An 18,267-nucleotide genomic window follows, 5' to 3' on the forward strand; every position below is an offset into this window, starting at 1 on the left:
CTGCATCTAAAAATGCTGAGCGGGAGCCTTTATTCAAGTAATACATGTGCATGCAGTTTGGCATTCTTATTTAAATAGCTAACGGGCCAAGGGGGTCCCCAAGAGACCTGCAGTTTGCAGTGTGTTCTGCAGGGTTACCCCCTTGTCATCCAAGTCAGTGGAGGAACTCACACAGTGTCTGCTAGTGACTCCCCAAAACTGAGTCAGTCTTCCCTGCTGCCAGCCAGGATCTGACAATGAAGACAAAAGGCAAAAGGTTTGTATTTGCTGTTATACTGGCATATCTTTGGCTGCTGATTTCATTATAAAACGTAACTCATTTTGGTTTCATATTAGACAAAAAACATTCCAAAGTGCTCCTTGGAATGGTCCTGTTTTACTTGAATGAAACACGAGCATTTTGTTGCCTTCAGGTTACATGCCCTAGTCATAGTCCTTACAATTATTCAGCCTAGTTGGACAGCCACCATTAACAGCGAACTGACATACAGCAAGATATTCTACTGAGGATTTTTTCTTCTGTATGTACTTAATCCAGGAATTGCATTTGGAAGCCTATAGATATCAGGGAGCAGAGAATAGTAAAACAATAACCGTACTGTGGGTTTTTATAGATCTCCTTCAGTTCTGATACCAAGCAGCAGGACTGGGTTTCTGCTGTTCTTTTGCAGCGGCTTTTGATGGTTTCTGGCGTGGTTTTGAAGTTTCTGATGGGAAGTTTTACTGTTCTCTTTGCAGTTCATGGCATTAAGTGGACATGCAGCAATGGAAACAGCAGTTCAGGGTTCTCAGTGGAACAGCTCGTGCAGCAGATCCTTGATAGTCACCAGACCAAACCACAGCCTCGGACACACAACTGTCTCTGCACTGGTACCTTGGGTGAGTACCTTGGGAGGGCACAAAATGAGCACAGCTTAATCCAGACTTGGAGGAGGGTTTGTAGCGCTGGAGGGCAAAAAATGCTGTATCGTGAAACGCTGAGATACAGTGAACTCAAAGGTGACAGAAGAAGTCTTGAGGCTAAAAAGATAGAGCTGGAACTCCTGGAAAATAATGTTGCTACTTGTAATGTGCAAGTTCTGATAAATGCTCTCCATATGTGACCTGCTCAAAAAGCCATATTTTCTTCTTCATCCTCAAATTTTGTTACTGAAGCCTCAAAACTTCATGTTCGCCCTCTAAACTCCTTGTCCTGCAGCCCACTTTGCTGAAGTCATTAATTACAGGGCATCACCAGGACAAGACAGGTTTTATTTAGGTATTGTGAAAATACAGGAGGTTTCTTTCCTGTTAAAGAAGGTGGCTTTGTTTTGAGTGAGACTACAACAGCAAGAAACAGCATCCTTAGTATTATCTTTATATGGAGAGTGGGAAGCTGAGTGATTCACTTTTCCAACTCATCTAGCCACCCTCTCCTAGTACTTTGGTCAAGTAAAATATATGACATGTTAATTAGGCTTTAGCAAAATGTATAAAGGAAAGCTGTCAGTGCTTCAAAGGGGTTATTCTTTTTTGGGGCAGTTGCATTATATAGTCAAGGCTTAAGTAAGAATTATGACCTCTGCAGTACCTGAGTTTGGATTAAAATTCAACCCTTAAGGCTCAGCATTTGATCCAGGCTTGCAGATCTGAACATGAATCCTTTTATTCTTCCCTTTGATGTTTTGTCTTGTGCTAAGTCTCCTGCATGCTTTTTAACATAACAGTAGCACTTTGTTTTGTAACGGCTTGCACATTGACACATACATCCCCAGTTCCTTACTGTCATCTGCAAAGGCAGCAGCATGAAAGCCTCTCCCTTGTTCCTGCTCATCTCTATACCTAGGAGAATAGAGAGATTTAATATTGCATTTGGTCTCAAAAGCACTGTCCTGAACTACTTTAAGTGACCTGATTCAAATCTTGAGCACATAATAGAGAAGTTCCCTTCCAAGGGCAAGGAACAAAAGATTCAGCAAATTGCAGTGGCTACACGGAGGCTTTATGTTACCCAGAAGATGGCATTTATAATTGTAGCTATTAGCTATAAGGAGGAGGTTTCTTTCCCCCTTTAGTCATTGTACGGTACCATAATTAATGTTCTTACCTCATTCGAGGGAAAATGAATCAATTAAGGAAAGAAACATCAAAAATTCATGGGCTGTTCTTTAAACAACCAAAGCAGTCCCTGTACCAGAGTTTGTGGCTCAGATGCCTTTGCAGGCAGAGCTGTTTACTTCATCCTACCTGATTTCCAAGCTACCAGGAACTTGGGTGATGTCCATCTTCTGCTAGGCCAGTGAAGGCACCAGCTGGATCGAGGCCATGGAGGGTTGTTTGCTGGTGACCTTTGCGTGAGCATTCTTCAGCCACTCCAGTACTCATCCTGCGTTCTGCGTTCAACCGTTCGCCCTCTAGGAGTACAGAATGTTTATCTGTCAGCATATGAATGCCTTAGAACAAAAGAAATCCATTGCCATTCTTATGGGAGGGAAAGCTTGCTTTGTGCTGGCTAATGTATTACTACTTTAATAAGTTGATTGGCAGCTGTAATAGATACAATGATGACAAAAGATAAGAGTCACAATCTGGGCCGCAGGGTGATGCTAAGGACAGGACCATGATACGGCATCTGTCACCTCCAGGTTACCAGTCAGCATCCAACCCGGGTTTGACAACGGGGGCTGTTGTCAAACCACCCGACATCAGCCAGTGTGAAGAGCTGAGCATCTTCATGCTGTGTCACAGGGGGCTGAGGTCTTGTCTTTGGTGCAGATGAAACAGGGCCTGTGAGGCAGAACACCCCTGCCACAGCTGGCAGCAGCAGCCCTCGCTGTGCAGACTCTGTACTGACACTGGCCACGTTTAAAGAGCTTTGAAGCTTGTCACAGATGCTCAGTCCTCTCCTGTTGTCTGAGCAGGGCAGGGAGGAAGAGGTTGGGTGTTATGTGGGTGAAGGGATGTGTCTGTTTCGAGGTTGTTGTCCTTGCATGCAATGGATCTATGCATTAGAGAGAAAGAGAGCTGTAAGTCTGGCACTGGTGAGAAATGGTTTTATTTCTAAGGTGTATTTTCCATTCTCTGTGTGTTCACTCACTCTCTCACACACTTGTATGTTCGTAAGCACAGCTCTCCTGTGCTACAGCCGCGAGATACACAACTAGCTTAACTTTGTACTTACTGAGTGGCAATGTTGTTGTTCTCTGGCACAGGGGCAGGAAGCAGTGTGCATCACAAGTGTAACAGTGCCAAACATCGCATCATATCACCAAAGGTTGAACCAAGGACAGGTGGGTACAGCGCTCATTCAGAGGTACAAAATAACGATGTCTCTGAAGGCAAGAACGAGCACAGCCATGGCAAGGCCTCCAGCCGAGAGAAGAGGAATGGCAAAGTGGCGAAACCAGTGTTGCTCCATCAAAACAGCACTGAGGTTTCTTCCACCAACCAAGTGGAGGTCCCTGACACGACCCAGAATTCTCCGGTGTCCATCAGCAGTGGATTAAACAGTGACCCGGATATGGCGGATAGCCCGGCTGTCACTGGTGTGTCCAGTATGGCTGTAGCATCAGTTATGGGAAGCTTGTCACAAAGTGCCACCGTATTTATGTCCGAAGTCACCAGTGAAGCTGTGTATACCATGTCACCCACCTCTGGCCCAAATCAACACCTTCTGTCCTCAGATGCAGCTGCACAAGGACTGGTACTTGCTGTGAGTTCAGATGGACACAAATTTGCTTTCCCAACCACCGGCAGTTCAGAGAGCTTGTCGATGCTACCCAGCACTGTCTCTGAAGAACTTGTGCTCTCCACAACTTTAGATGGAAACAGAAAAATTCCAGAAACCACCATGAATTTTGACCCAGACTGTTTTCTTAACAACCCCAAGCAAGGGCAGACTTATGGTGGAGGAGGTATGAAAAGTGACAGCATCAGTACCAACATAAGGCAGTCACCCACAACAGAACGTAGCTTCAACTTCAATACAACCCTCACGAAAGAAATTAAAACTGAGGACACATCTTTTGAACAACAGATGTCCAAAGAAGCATTCTCCTCCTCTTCTGCATCTAACACTCTCACCCTCACTACTGGTTCAGGTTTGCTTCCATCTGGAGGAGGTCTGAGCCCAAGTACCACCCTGGAGCAGATGGACTTCAGTGCCATTGACTCCAACAAGGACTATTCTTCCAGCTTCAATCAGACTGTCCAGAGCCCTCACGTTCATCAGACCCCTTCTCCCAGCTTCTTCCTGCAGGATGCCAGCAAACCTCTTCCCCTTGAGCAAAACACTCACAACAATTTGAATGACACAAGTGGCTCATTTGTGAACACGTTAGGAATCCCCAGTGTGAAGACAGAGTCCTCCTCCCAAACCACTTCCAACTGTAACGGCACAGTGGAAACCAGAATAGAGTCCACCTCTTCTCTCCAGCTCATGCAGTTCCAAGCAAACTTCCAGGCTATGACTGCAGAAGCTGAAGTTCCCATGGAGACCTCCCAGCAGGCAGAAGGGAATGAAAATCTACTTAAATCAGGGGATCTTCAAGCCTGCAGCACAGAACACTACTTGCAGCCTGAGGCCAACGGGGGTATTAGGAATGGGAACAATCTCCCTATTCTCCAAGGAAACATGGTACAAGGGCTCTATCCTGTGGCCCATCCCAGCTTAAATAATTCCTCCAACATGGAGCTTAACTTGGACCACTTTGACATCTCCTTCAGCAACCAGTTTTCTGATCTAATTAATGATTTCATATCAGTAGAAGGTGGGAGCAATGCTCTCTATGGACATCAGCTGGTGTCAAGTGACAGTGCTGGACTGTCTCAGCCTGAAGACAGTAACAGAGCAACCTACAACCAGGCTGAAATGTGCATTCCTTGCTGCAGTCCTCAGCAAGCCAACATGCAGCTCAGCAGCACAGAGAACGGAGCCAGCACCATGGCGTACATGCATGTGGCTGAGGTGGTCTCAGCAGCCGCGGCACAAGGCACTTTGGGGTTGCTACAGCAGAGTGGGCGCTTGTTCATGGTGACCGATTACTCACCAGAATGGTCTTACCCTGAGGTAAGTCCAGGGCTTTTACTCCTTAACATTTACTGCCTGATCTTTCATTGCTTTGTTAATAAGGGCTCCCAAGACCTGGTTTGTTAAAGCTTTGACAAGGCTTGTGAAATATTTCTCTTAGGAGTCAGAGCATCCAAGGCCATTTCCGTGTCTGAGTGTACTTTTAATTAAGTACTTCATTACCCTAACAGGCCCTTTCTTCACTTAGGAAGCATCCAAACAGAAATGTTTTCTTTCATTGTAAAGCAAAGCGTGTCCCATGAGATGGCTCCATGGTGCTACCTAGCCACATTAGAGCAACAGAGTTTGTAGACTGGAGCTGATCCTTAAACCTGGCTCTGATGCTCTTAGAATAATTCCTGACCTGCACTACTTAATGAGTTCAGCACTTACCTTCATCCCAAATTCACTTGCATGCACCGCAGTTAAAACGGAAGCAGCACAGACTTGAGCCAGAAATGGGCAGGCAGGTTGCTTTGAATAAGAGAAGTGGTCCTTCGTGGTTTTGTAAGCCCAGCCTTTGGGTGCTGTTGTATCTCTTACCTTTCAGAGGTATATAATGACTGCTCAGGAGAAGATCTAGCACACCCGTGTTGCCACCCCCAGTAAGTGTGCATCTGACACCACTGGATGGCAAGTTTGCCAGTAGGTGAGGCAGCAGAATATGCAGTAATAAGCAGAGGAGGTGGCTTCACCTTCAGCTGAATGATGCCGTGACAGCTCCGGGAGCACAGTGTTAGGTGATGAGGTGGTATTAAGAGTTCACATACTTTTACAGTCTCATACTTGGTGTGAAAACGTGGGTGTTCGCTCTGTAGATGGAAAGAAAGGCTGTCAGCATGCAGGAATGGCTGATGGGCACTGGCAAAAAGCCTCCTGCGGGAGTTTGTGCCCTCCATTTAGTTGATCTCTCCAACAAGTCTTTTGTGCACAGGCTCAGGCACGATGGGCAGCTGAAGGCATCCAGAGTTACACAAGCGTCAGCGCTGTGTGGTCACTGCCAGGGTTACCGTACTGACTGTTTTAACGTGCAGCAGTAATGTAGTGGTGGCTTTTTTAGCAACAGAACCCACCTAGGCTTCATTTGGACGCAGTGTGCTGGGGCATTTGGCTATGCTGGGCTATGACACTGCTTCTGCCATACCTGTTTTCTGACTCCTCTTGAGTGTAAGGTCCCAAAACTCAATGGAGAAAACCTAACAGCCTCTGTGGTGCAAACTTGTCTTTTTTGCTGCTGCCATGGAAACGTTGTTGTTACCCATCGCTGCTAGATGCACTGTTGGACTCCCGCGGAGCTGGTTGTGTGTCACACACACCACAAGGACTGACCCGTCTGCACAGCCTCACCACAGCGTCTTCAGAGCCAGCACAGCCCCAGGATCGCTTCTTTGGCTGTGGGGGTTCGCTCCCGGAGCTTCAGTTTGGTTCGGAGCAGTGCCTAGCTGTTCTGCTCGGCAAGGGGCAGACGAGCCGCCACAAGGAGCGACCCAGCCGGGTTCTTGCACCCGAACGGGCTCGGGGTGACTTCGGCTTCCCCGCGGCCCGCACCTCCGGAGGCGTCCCCCGGCTCCCGCCGCGGTGGATCCGCCTCCCGCGGCCGGGCAGGCCGCGCTCCCGCCGGCGGCCGCCCGAGGGCAGCACGGCCGCGGGGAAGGCCACGGGAGGGCCGCGGTCGCCCCGCCGGCGACGAGAGGCTCGTCTGGCGGCCTCCGGCCCGGCCTCACCTCAGCGCAGCCACTGGCAGCGCGCCGGGCCCCGCCGGGCCGGGAGAAGGCCCCGGCTCCCGCAGGCCTCCGAAAGCGGAGAGGCGGCCGCTGGAGCCCATGAGCCTGACACAGCCCTGTCAGGGGAAGGACGGGGAGAAGCCTGGGCAAGCTCCGGGCGAAGGAGCTTCCCTGCAAACGCAGCCTGGTCCTGGGTCATGCTGCCCGGTACCCAGAGAAGCACAAGTTGTGTGGCTGCTGGTTTAGCTGAGCTCTTCCTACATCACGGCCTGTTGGATTCGTGGTCCGGTGATGGCAGACGTGAGGCTGTGGTTGACAAGCGGCACTTTGCAATGGCCAGGAGGCAAGCGTGGAGCCTGTGCCAACAGCAGCCATGGTGGGCATGAGGTGGGGATGGAGCACCCAGAAGTTGCCAGGAGCTGCCTGGTGGGAGGGAGGTGTGGCTTGCAGCATGGATGAGGTTTGCCATCACTGGCAATTCCCTGAGGGGTCCCAGTGCTGGCAAGTGACAAAAGAAAAGCAGTGAGGGTCACACTGTCAAGGCTGACACACGCTGACTTGAGTGTATGGGCAGGAGTGGGGAACAGAGCAAGTGAAGAGAAGCAGAGATGCTCCGCTATGGAGGAATACTGTTTGCATTTCTAGCGGTGGGAGACCGGGGCATCAGTGTTGATCAGTGTCAAGGATCTGTGTTAGCTTGGCACTTCTGTTAGCCCTCATGATGCTGTTTGTCATTCAGCCATTTGCATGCTCCTTTTGGGATGACTTCTTCTGTAATGCTTTTCTTTTCCCCTCTTTTCCTGACAGGGAGGAGTAAAAGTCCTAATTACTGGTCCATGGCAGGAAGCCAGCAATAATTACAGCTGTCTGTTTGATCAGATCTCAGTGCCTGCATCTTTAATTCAGCCAGGGGTACTGCGCTGCTACTGCCCAGGTAAGGAACACTTCTCTCCTAAAACTGCTGGTTTCAGACCAAGTTTGGAGCCTAATAGTGTCATGTGTATGTATTGACTAAACTGCTGGACCCATTGTGAAAGCCAGTGCATAAACATCAAGAAGCTTTTCCTTTGACCTGTTTAATGTGAGAACAGCAATTTAGGATCAGAATACATCACAAGAAATCTTGTTTAGGAGTTCTAATGACTTAAAATAAAATAATTCCAAGCGTTCTTTAGTTTTGAAGTAGCAGATTAAAGAGCAGCTTTTATTCAGGGGCATGCTCACTGCTCTGCTGACTCTTTGTCTATATTCTGCACTTTGTCCTTGATGCTTACAGGATGAAGAACATCTCCAGCCTCTCTGCAGAGACTTTCAGTAATGCTGGCCCTTAGCATATGACTTTAAGCATATGCAGATTAACTTAGCTTCATTGTTAGGCCCCAGCTTCCCACTGCAAATGCAGTGAGGCTGGTTAATCTCTAGGAGCACGTGATTCTGCCTCCTGGCAAAACAACCCATTAGCTGACTCTTAAGCTTACAACCTTCATGTTTGAAAATACAGATTGTCATTTTGGACTCCTTCGGTTGTCTAGTCACACAAATATTGTCAAACGCCCCCTCTCCTCTCATTGCATCTGCTCCCAGCCTGATGCTTGGCACATTTGGAGATCCATAGGATAATTCCTAGCCATGCATTTCTCTGCGGGGAGGGCTCTTGTCTGACCACATGCACTTTCCTTTTAGCTCATGACACTGGGCTTGTGACTTTGCAAGTTGCCTTCAACAATCAGATCATCTCCAATTCTGTGGTGTTTGAATATAAAGCCAGAGCTCTGCCAACCCTGCCTTCCTCCCAGCATGACTGGCTGTCCTTGGATGGTAAGAAGCATGCAATATTCTTTAACAAAGCTCACTGAATGGTAGGAATGTGAATGAAAGGAGCAGCTCCTGGTGTGGCTGAGGGATGTAGAGGCATGTTTGTGCTGTGGGAAAGGGCTGTTGCGTGTAATCAAAGACCTCTTGCAGAAATTTCATATTAGTTCTTTTGATGTGAACAAAATGTGGCTGCATTTGATGAGAAGGAGACAAAGGGGTGCTTTCCTTGTCTGAATAGAAAGCTGATTGTTTCTGCAAAACGGGCTACCCGGTCCAAGCCAAGCAGTTGGCAGAAGAATCCGTGTCCTCTGGTACTAAATGTCGGACTGAGGGATGGGAACATAGGCTCTGGATTTATATGGCAACTTTGTGCATGCAAGTTTTAGGTTCAGCTTTACCTGGTCACCGTGTGCTCCCAAAACACTTTTATAAAGGAGCAAGATGAGAAGGATGTTGGAGAACTTAGGAGCCTGAAACAATCATTTCCCTTCCTGAGTGTGACTGCTAGCGAGATGCAGCTTCCAACTCAGACCAAGGAGATGCAGGGAAAGAGCTGGCTTGTGTGAAAAGCTGGGAAAGGACACTGCTTTCATCTTTCTTCATCAGAGAGAGTCAGCTGCGGGGGCACTGCATTTTGTGCAGTCTTAACAAGGTCCCAGCACTCCTACTTGGTGTGAGTGTTTTGTTTTCTCTGCTAAACACAGGAGACAAATATGGGAAGGTCAGGTCCTTAGTCTTCACAGATTTCATAGCTGAGAAATGAATACTGATGTTACAAAGTGTTACAGAAAAGGAGTCACAGGAGCAGTTGTTTGCACAGGGCCATGCTGAAGGCAAGAGAAATGATGAGCTAACACACTGATGCAGTTTGTTCCTCAGTCAATTAACCTCATCCTATTTTGTCTGTCAGCTGCAAACATGGTAACTGTAATAGAACAACACATGCTTTGGGAAATCTACCGTGGATATTCTGATACCAGCTTAATGTCTTTAAAATATTGCTATCATTACCAAGATTTTAAGCATATGTTACTGTGTTGTTGTTGTTATTTTATACCTTTGATTGACATGGCAAGTACTTCAAACTGCTGAACTGGAGAAATGTTGAACAGTTTCTAAATTGGGCCACCTACATGTCAGCATAGGCAGGTGGTGGTTGAAGGGTTCTGGGTGGGCTCCCTCATTCTGTCTGGGAAGCCCCGACAGGAAAAGCCGCCTTCATTAAAGCATGCACTGGAAGCTTTCTCCATACCATAGCAATTGTGAGCCTAGGGACTGAGGACACAACACTGCCACTGAGCATCCACAGTTCGTCTGTAAAACCTGCCATGGGCAGCTGAGGAGGAGCCATTTCTAGCTGGATTCTGGCAGATTCTGGTGTGTACGTGTGCACAGTCTGAGCTGGGAGACAACTGGGGAGGAAATAGTAAGAAAAAAGGGTTTCCCTCATAGTATCACCAGGCGTTATTCCAGTGGCACAGAACCTGTATCTTCAGTTGTTCAAGGTTATCCACTGATATTAGCAGCAGACTGATGCATCCTTCCCTGGCTCTCCCCCTTCCTGTAACGTAACAGAATGCAAACGTGTGGCTTGTCGCTGCTTTCTGATCTGTAGCTGCTGTGTTTCTCATGTCACATACAAGAGAGACAAATCGAGGTATTTGAGGGGGGCACTGCTTCTGATGTTCATAGACAGGAGCGGAACAGAGACAGATCCCTGTGGTTATTGCAGAGTAAAGAGAGGTTTGTGACTTGGCTATAGAGGCATACTTGCAAACAGAAAAAGTAAATAGCTAAAACTAAAAAAAATAAATAAAAATAAATAATAATAAAATAAAAATAAAAAATAAATAAAACTAAAAATAGCTAAAACTAAAAAAACTAGAAATAGCTCTTAAAAAGGAAGTGCTTGTAATCATGTTCAGCATCAAAATTGAGTTTGCTTGACTTCTGAGTATCCTAAGAGTCTGCAGGTGCTTTTCATCTGCTGCTGAGGCTGCACACTGCGTGTGAACTACAGCTGATACTGATGTGATGGAGATTGATATTCAGCTGTTAGCAGTCCCTGCAGTGAGCATGCAAAGCAGATAGGTTTTAAAACCCTTGTTTAACAACTCCCTCAGTGCTGGTGAATTCGGAGGAGCTGCAGAAGGTGGCTGTTAGTGCTGTCTGTGGCGTTCCTGCAGTTTGTCTGGGTTAGCAGGCAAGCTCTCACAATTAGAGATTGTTATGATGTGGTGATGGTGGAAGGGAGGGGGACTGCAGCAGAGAACAAACTAGGGCATTGCTAACATGGAGGGCTAAAAAAAAAGTAAAAGGACCGCTGCATTGCAGAGGGCCTTCAGGGAGAAAGCCTGAATAATTATACTAACCGTGCCTTATCAGAAGCCTCTGCTTTGATGCACAGTGTTCCAAAGGGAGCACATTACACTGTTATTTAAAGGAACAGCAACATCTTTCTGTTTATTCTTAAAGAACAAATGTTAGCTTAGCTAGCTAAGGTGTAAGCTAATGTGAGTTGATTCTATCAATAGAATAAATACGCAAACCCCTGTCTGCTCTGTTTACTTCAATTGCCCTGATGCAAATCCTTGCCCTACTGCCTGTTACATGGTCTTGAGGGAAGGTTTTCAAGGAATATTTGTAGTCCCAAAATATTGACTGGAATTTTAAAATTGTCTATAATTAACTCAGTGGAACACCTTGAATTCCTTTGCACTCTGCTGTTAAAACACAGTGAACGATTCCAGCCAGTACAGCCACTGCAAGAGAAGCAGGTTTAACAGTTAGCTCTACCCCAGGAACAGCATACTAAAAGAATCAGCAATTTCCATCTCCCATAAATTTAGACAAATATTTGTCACCCACAATCTCTTTAAAATAAAGATAGAGACTTCCTATATGTGAACTGTATATTTCTGGTTATATTAAGACAAATTAATCTGCTGCCTTTGTTCAGTTCTGCAGATAACTGAAAACCTTCAGCCTCTGTTTCTTTCTTCAGGAGCCAAATCTTTAGCTGCCTGTCCATGCCCAGCTCACAACATATAGTGGCTTTGATTTCTCTGCGAGCTCCTCTTGAGAATTTACTGTCCAGTTACAGGACCTGTGTAGTTGTTATGTGCCTTTGCAGCAACAGGCTGTGCTACGCAGGCTGTAGCACAGCTCCAGACAGTTGTAGCTCAATCATGAAAGGATATGGCATAAACAAAGCCAATAAATAAAATAGATGTGTACGTGCAATTGCCACTCTCAGGGATGGATGGCTCCCAGTTAATGCTAAGATAGTAGGCACAAATCACAACCCTGTAGAAGTTTCCAGATTTTAAGAAAGACGGGTTAGCAAAGAAGCATCAGAAACCAAGTGTGCAAAACCAGAGCTCCACGGTGACCACAGGAAGAAGTGAGCACAAACTTTCTTGCATGCTGAGCAGCTCCCAGTGCAGGCTCAGAGCTCATGGGAATGCCATGAAATCCAGGCATGTACCTGTGCAGCATCGCAGCAGGATCTGTTTCCACCTGGGTACAATGGGAATCATGTTTCCCAGAGAAAAACATCTAATGGAATCATAGACTCAACCAGGTTGGAAAAGACCTTTAAGATCATCAAGTCCAACATTTACCCCAGGACTGCCAAGTCTACCACTAACCCATGTCTAAATAACTTCCTGGTTTTGCTACACTTCAAAGTGGTGAGCTTGGGTCAATGATAAAATCCCACCTTTCTGAGCACAGACCAAGTATTGGCCATTGGGATCAGGAAGCAGTACTGCTAACAACTGTCAAGTGTTGCGAGACCATATCCCTCTGTGCCTCCTGTATCAGGCCAAGTGAAGGAATGTGCAGAGGAGGAGTTTTAAGGGGCAGCACTTTGGGTGGTCATCCTCTGAAGGGCTTCTTTCTTTTTCAGTGTCTATACTGTGCTCTAAAGAATAGTGCACCCTTTTGTGAACTATACATAGCCACACTTGGTTTACTCTATTTTTCCTTATTTTACGCCACAGATGAGTTAGATCTTTTACAAGTGGACAGTGGACACCAGTTGCTGATGCTCTTGCAGTTTTGTTCTAGTTAGTTAGAATACTAATGTTCTTTCCTTTCAAAGAAAGCCTTTCTTCTCCCAAAGGAAGCACTCCCACATGATGCTGATCTCCTGCGATAAACTTGGCAGCCTCTTTTTTCTTTGTGAAGCTGAGAGTTTTCAGAAGCTGTCGTGTGTTTCCATAGCTGTTTGACATGTCTGCATAGAGGTTCTCTTAGAACAAAAATCAGACAAGTGCCCTTCTGACCTGAAGGACAGATCTTCTGGTGACAGATGTGTAACAAATTAGAAAGGCCTTTTAGTACAGATTTCCAGCAGGAAGCACGTATGTTTGCCCTCTACTGAAGCCTTTGCGGCTTTTAAACAGCATCTGTAGAGAGGATGTTTCCTTGGCATGGGCCATGACCAGAAATCCCAGGGAGACTGGTGCAAGTGCTCCTTGGCATTACTGTTACACAAATGAAGGAAAGAGGTTTGGGAGGAGCAAGTGCTGCCATAGAGAGTCCAAACAAGAACTTAAAATACATGGGCAGGCAATGTGTGAACTGATGAGTCAAGGGTGTATGGGATGGACAAGGGTGTGAGTGGTACTGAATGTAAGTGGTGCTGACGCAAGAGAGCATGACAGGCAGCCTTTCAGCTACTCTCGGCTTCTCAGTTCAAGGTCTGGCTGTCTTTCCCAGCTGGGGTGTTGGGTGGCTCGCTTGCGTTAGCATGACGTGGCCATACCTGTGGCACCCAAGCTCTTGCTCTGGTGTGCTGGAGGTGGATGGGGCACATGCGTTCAGGCTGTCTGAGACAGTACAGTGTGTGCTGCTGCCTGCGGCATTCCGCGTTTCACAGGTACGTGATTCCTGCAGTGCCAGATGGTGGATGTTCATTACCAAAATCCACAGCGGAGGTCTGCTGACCGGGACCGGGTGCCCTTTTTGGCACGAGGTGATGATACGCAGACAACACGGTGCTGTAAGAGAGATGTGTTCAGTATTGGTGAGGTCCTTAGAGATGTTTCAGGAAGAGGTAGGAAAGAGTTTGTGAGCAGTAGTGATGCGTGTCACTCCTCTTCCCCTCTGGGTAGAGGTGACTGGATGCTTAACTTTACATCTTGGATTTTACCATAAAAATTACATATTTGGGTTTCCTCAGGAGGAGAGATGAAGGTTCTGTGCTGTGTTATGGGGCTCACTGGGATGAGCGAGCCTTGGTAGAGGACGTGCTTGCTTGCTCCTTATTAAGAACTACACTATGAACTTTAAGTGTTTCATTCATCCTCCTCTTATTTACTGACTCCTGACTTCGTGGAGGCTTTGGCTGTGCTGTTTATATCCCTGTGGAGATTTGTTTGGGTTTTTGCTTTCACAAGGGATCCGTAAGGACAGGCTGCTCTGCTGCCTGTCTTCTGTTGCTTTGAGTGCATATCCAGACCGTCCTTTTTTGTTTTGGCTCTGTTGTGCCTCAAGTGAGGAGCGTTTCATTTTATGCTCTGGATGTTGTCTTTCGAGCCAGCCTGACTTCCCGGTCAGACACCCGATGCCTGGGGAAAGCCTGTGCTTGCTCCGAGCTGCATGGCGGACCGCGCTCCGTGCCGGGGCCTGCAGTTCTTCCTGGGTCGAAGTGACTGCACAGGCTTCTTTTGGAGCTGCGTGTCGGGGTTCAGCGCTCGGCAGCAATGGATAGAAGTGTCCTTGTTTGCGGTGCAGCGGGATGGGAACCGCGCGGGCGCGCCTCGGCCGAGGGCACGTGTTCCGGAGCCGCTCGGTACCGCCCGCAGCCCCCCTGGAGGCGGCAGGACGATGGAGGCCGGGCCCGCCCGGTGCCCGCCCGGTGCCCGCCCGGTGCCCGCCCGGTGCCCGCCCGGTGCCCGCCCGGTGCCCGCAGGGGCGGGGCCGGGTCCTCCGGGCGTAGGGCGCGCGCTTGTAAACACGGCGGCGGCCGCCAATAGGAGACCGGTGACGTCACCGCGCGGGGCGGGGCCCGGCGGCGGCGGAGGGGAGCGGCGCGAAGCGGGGCAGGGCCGCCCGCCCGGCCGCGCCGGCACAGACAATGGAAGGCGGCGGCCGCAGCCGCCTCCTGCCGCCCGCGGCCGTACCGGCCCGCCGCTGAGCGCTGGGGTGGGGAGGCCAGGCCGTGGGACGGGGCTGCTATCCCGCTATGGCGGCGCCGGGCGGCCCCGGCGTGGGCTGAAGGCGGTGGCGGGACACAGCACCCGCGAGGCAAGCCTGAGGCGAAGCGCCCGGCGGCGGGGTCTCGGGGCTGCACTCACACCCCCGCTCCAAGCGCCCCGAGTCCGGTGAAGTGCCGCAGCTCGGGCCGGTACCGCTACCTAGAGGGTGTCGGCCGCGGCGATGCGCCCTGGGGCGCGTCCAGGGTAACCGACTCCCAGCCCCTCGCTTGCGCCGCCGCACGGGACACCGGTGCCTTTGTTGGCCGTCCGCTGCCGCGGGGCTCGCCCGCAGGCTCCAACGCGGGTCCATCCGTCCGTGATCCGCCCGGGGCTCTGAGGCGGCGGCCGCCCGTGGCTGGAGAGGGGTGGCCCATCTCCGCGCACAGGCTCCCGCGTTCCCCCATGCTGAACCGTGCCGGAGCCCTTCGGTCCTGCGAGGCCGCCCCGCGGCTCCAGCACCCTGGCACTTGCGTGCCGCGCCATGCCCGCACCCGCTGAACCTCGCTTGACGTCGTCTTCCGCTGCGAACGGCCGAACTCTCCAGCTTCTGAAACATGCCGGCGAGCGCTAGCCAGAGCGGGCAGCGCTGAGCCTCCCGCCCGCGCCGCGGTAGGGCGGAGGAGCTCCAGCCGGCTGCGAGGATGCCACAGACGACAGCCAGGTCCGTGCGGGAGCCCGCTCTGTCCGCCCCTGCCGCAGGGTCTGCACCAGATGCTGGCTGGAGCCTCCACTGATGCCTTTGTAGGCTCCCAGGTCAGTCCTGTGGTGCTAGTTGTTGTTGGTTTATGTCCCAGGAAGCAGGTAGAGGTACTGCAGAGGGGTCCAGGACCCCCATCCTATGCAGGTGGCTGTGCAGATGTGCCAAAGTCCTGCTTTCAGTAAGTATTACAGGATGATGTGTTGTGCAGTATTTGGATTTAAATCTGCATGCTTCTGTGTTGTCCAGCACTCCGCTGTACTTAGAACGTAAACGCGCGCCTTTTCCAGCTCACTGTTCCTCCCCCTTCTCCTGTGCCTCCAGCTCTGGGATGTGGTTGAATTTCCATCTACTTGCCCTCCCTTGTTGGTCCCCAGCCCTTCCAGAGGGATGTTACGATGCAGGTTCAGAGTTATGACAGCACGTTTATTGTAGTATCACGCGTGCATCTTCAACCCTCTAGTTTCCAGTCTCGTGTGCTGTGTTGCTACAGTGTTGGATGAGGTCAGCAGCCCAAACCTTCCCTGCAGAGCATAGGGATGCTTGAAGCACACACCTACTCTATACCTTGCAAAGCTTGTTTTCCAGAGTGCTTCATCAAAAAGAGTGGGACATGAAGGGGACTTCAGAAAATGATGTAGGCCACTCCCAGTTTAGAGATGGGGTAAACATGAGTGATGTCTGTCTGAAAGCTTCCGGTAACGGAGATCTTGATCTCTTTTGCTGACCTGTTCTGGTGCTTCACAGCTTTGTTGTTTGCAGCAGTTCCTGTTCATCCAATTTTGCAGCAACTAGAAGCTGTTTTAGATCATTCTGCTCGTAAGTCAGTGATTTCTGAATATTTTGATTCTGGAGTTTGCAGTTTTTGTGAGAGGGAGTCTCTGAGCAGTGGGTAGGTGAGCAGCAGCACAGCACGTCTTCCTAGGTTGTTGCTCTTCACATTCATCCACAAGCACATCTTTCGTAGTTGGTACCTGTGGGAAAGTACAGCCAATTTCTGACCTGAGGTGCAGAGAGTGACCTTAGACAGGCAACTGTTTCTATACAAATCACTAAATAGCAGGAGAAGTAATGTCTTGTCTGCCCTACTTAAAATACATCAAGTCCACATCAAGGCTTGGCTGCAATCTCCCCTGCTTTGCTGAAGTAGCTGTTTCTGGCTAGTGTGAAAATCTTGCCATCCCTAAGCTGTGGGGAACAGAAGGCTGAAATAAAAAGGCAGCAAGTGCTTTTCAGTGTTGGTACAGAGACTGTCACTTGGGAAGAAGTCAGCCTGAGCTACCTCCATTCTCCTCTTCTCTAGTAATGGCATGATAAAAGTAGGGAAGGATCATCTTTGGAGAGAACACTGACTGCTGGGAATGACAGGGAGGAACAGAGGAGTCCCGGATAGCATGTGAGTAATAGCTGAAGTCCTACAGCTTTGGAAGAGCTATGGGAAAAGTGTGGCCAGTCAGAAGGCTTGCCCTGGTAGCTGGATTAATGGCTTAAAATCAGAGACAGTGGATGTGCAGGTCTGGACTAGGTCATTATTCCTGACCATACCCTGTAGTGTTTCTTTCTTCTTTGGCACATAGACTTTCTTCAGCTATCACTTAGGTTCACAGAGTTGAATACAGTGTTTTCCTTATCTTGTGCCTCAGTTGTGGCATTTCTCAGTAACCAGAAGGCTTGGAAGTGACCTGCCTCACTGACACAGGTATGTGTTTGTCTTAGAATCCTAAGGAAAAATGCTGAGTGCTTCCATTTGCTGGTAGAGACTATGACCTGTTCACTGCTAAACGGAGCTTTTTGTAAGATGCATTGAGGTTGCCACAGCAGTTTCATTTCAGAAATGTGTATTTCTGTAATGATGACACCTCAGAAATAAGAACTAAACCACATCAAATTGATACTGCAGCATGGAAGGTGTTCAGGGTTTTTACTGTAGAGAAGAATTGAGCAGGATTTTTATAGGCAAGAGACAGATGATTTATAAACTAGGAACAGCACAGTGGGACTCTGGGAAGGGATGTGTCCTTAGGCTGCTTCCATCCCCACCCACAGCTTGCACTGGATGAGAAAAGATGGTGTGTCTGACTTGCCCTGCAAAACAGCAAAATGTCTTTGCACTGCAGGGGTTTTTTACAGTGCTCAGCTATTGCACTTGTTAGATCCAGTCTGTGCGTGCTCATAGGGTGAATCTATAACACAGGCACTGCTGTTAAACTGCACGTGCTGAGAAGCCAGTGCCCTCAGAGTGGCTTCCTATCTTTGGAGTATTTAAGTACCTGGGGACACTTGCAGATGCAGATCTCTCACGTTAGCATTAGTTCAGTGGTTAGAAGTCTGTGGGGAAATAATTATTTCATGTGCAGGATACTGTGCACCTCATCCTTTAGTCCATCCTAATGCTGTCTGTTATTAGATTGTGCAGCATGGCCAAAACCAAACCAAAAACCCAGCCAACCAAACAAAACCAACCCAGACCTCCAGGTGAGAGTGTAAAACAGAGCAGGTGGTCTGGACACATCGCTCCATGCCTGGACCATGGTGGTGTTCCAGGTACCACACAAAGAAAGTGCAAGACCTGAGACTCTGTGTCTGCTAGAGTAGCTTTACCACGTGTTGTAGTAAAGCATGAGCAAGGGGCAGCGGTTTGAGCTGATTCCCATCTATTGGGAACACTGCTTACACAGCTCCACAAGAGAAAGAACACAGCATCTCGGGAAGAGGTCTCTTCTTCTCGGGAAGAGGTTTAGAAGATGGGAAGGGCCGTGCAACAGAGGGGCAGGTGAA

The 18,267-nt window shown here is 48.9% G+C and overlaps 1 protein-coding gene across 2 annotated transcripts in view; it reads left to right on the forward strand.

The window, feature by feature from the left end:
* The window catches only part of CAMTA1 (calmodulin binding transcription activator 1), a 221,624-nt gene that overhangs the window by 176,551 nt on the left and 26,806 nt on the right, over window positions 1-18,267 (forward strand). For both annotated transcript variants that reach the window (XM_080631333.1, XM_080631332.1), the window contains exons 7-10: window positions 739-879; window positions 3,192-5,047; window positions 7,579-7,705; window positions 8,455-8,589. In XM_080631333.1, coding sequence (XP_080487459.1) covers window positions 739-879; window positions 3,192-5,047; window positions 7,579-7,705; window positions 8,455-8,589 — 2,259 coding nt within the window. The remainder of the gene's footprint in view (window positions 1-738; window positions 880-3,191; window positions 5,048-7,578; window positions 7,706-8,454; window positions 8,590-18,267) is intronic.

Source organism: Psittacula echo, assembly GCF_963264785.1.
Source record: "Psittacula echo genome assembly, chromosome: 17".
Classification (NCBI taxonomy): Eukaryota; Metazoa; Chordata; class Aves; order Psittaciformes; family Psittacidae; genus Psittacula; species Psittacula echo.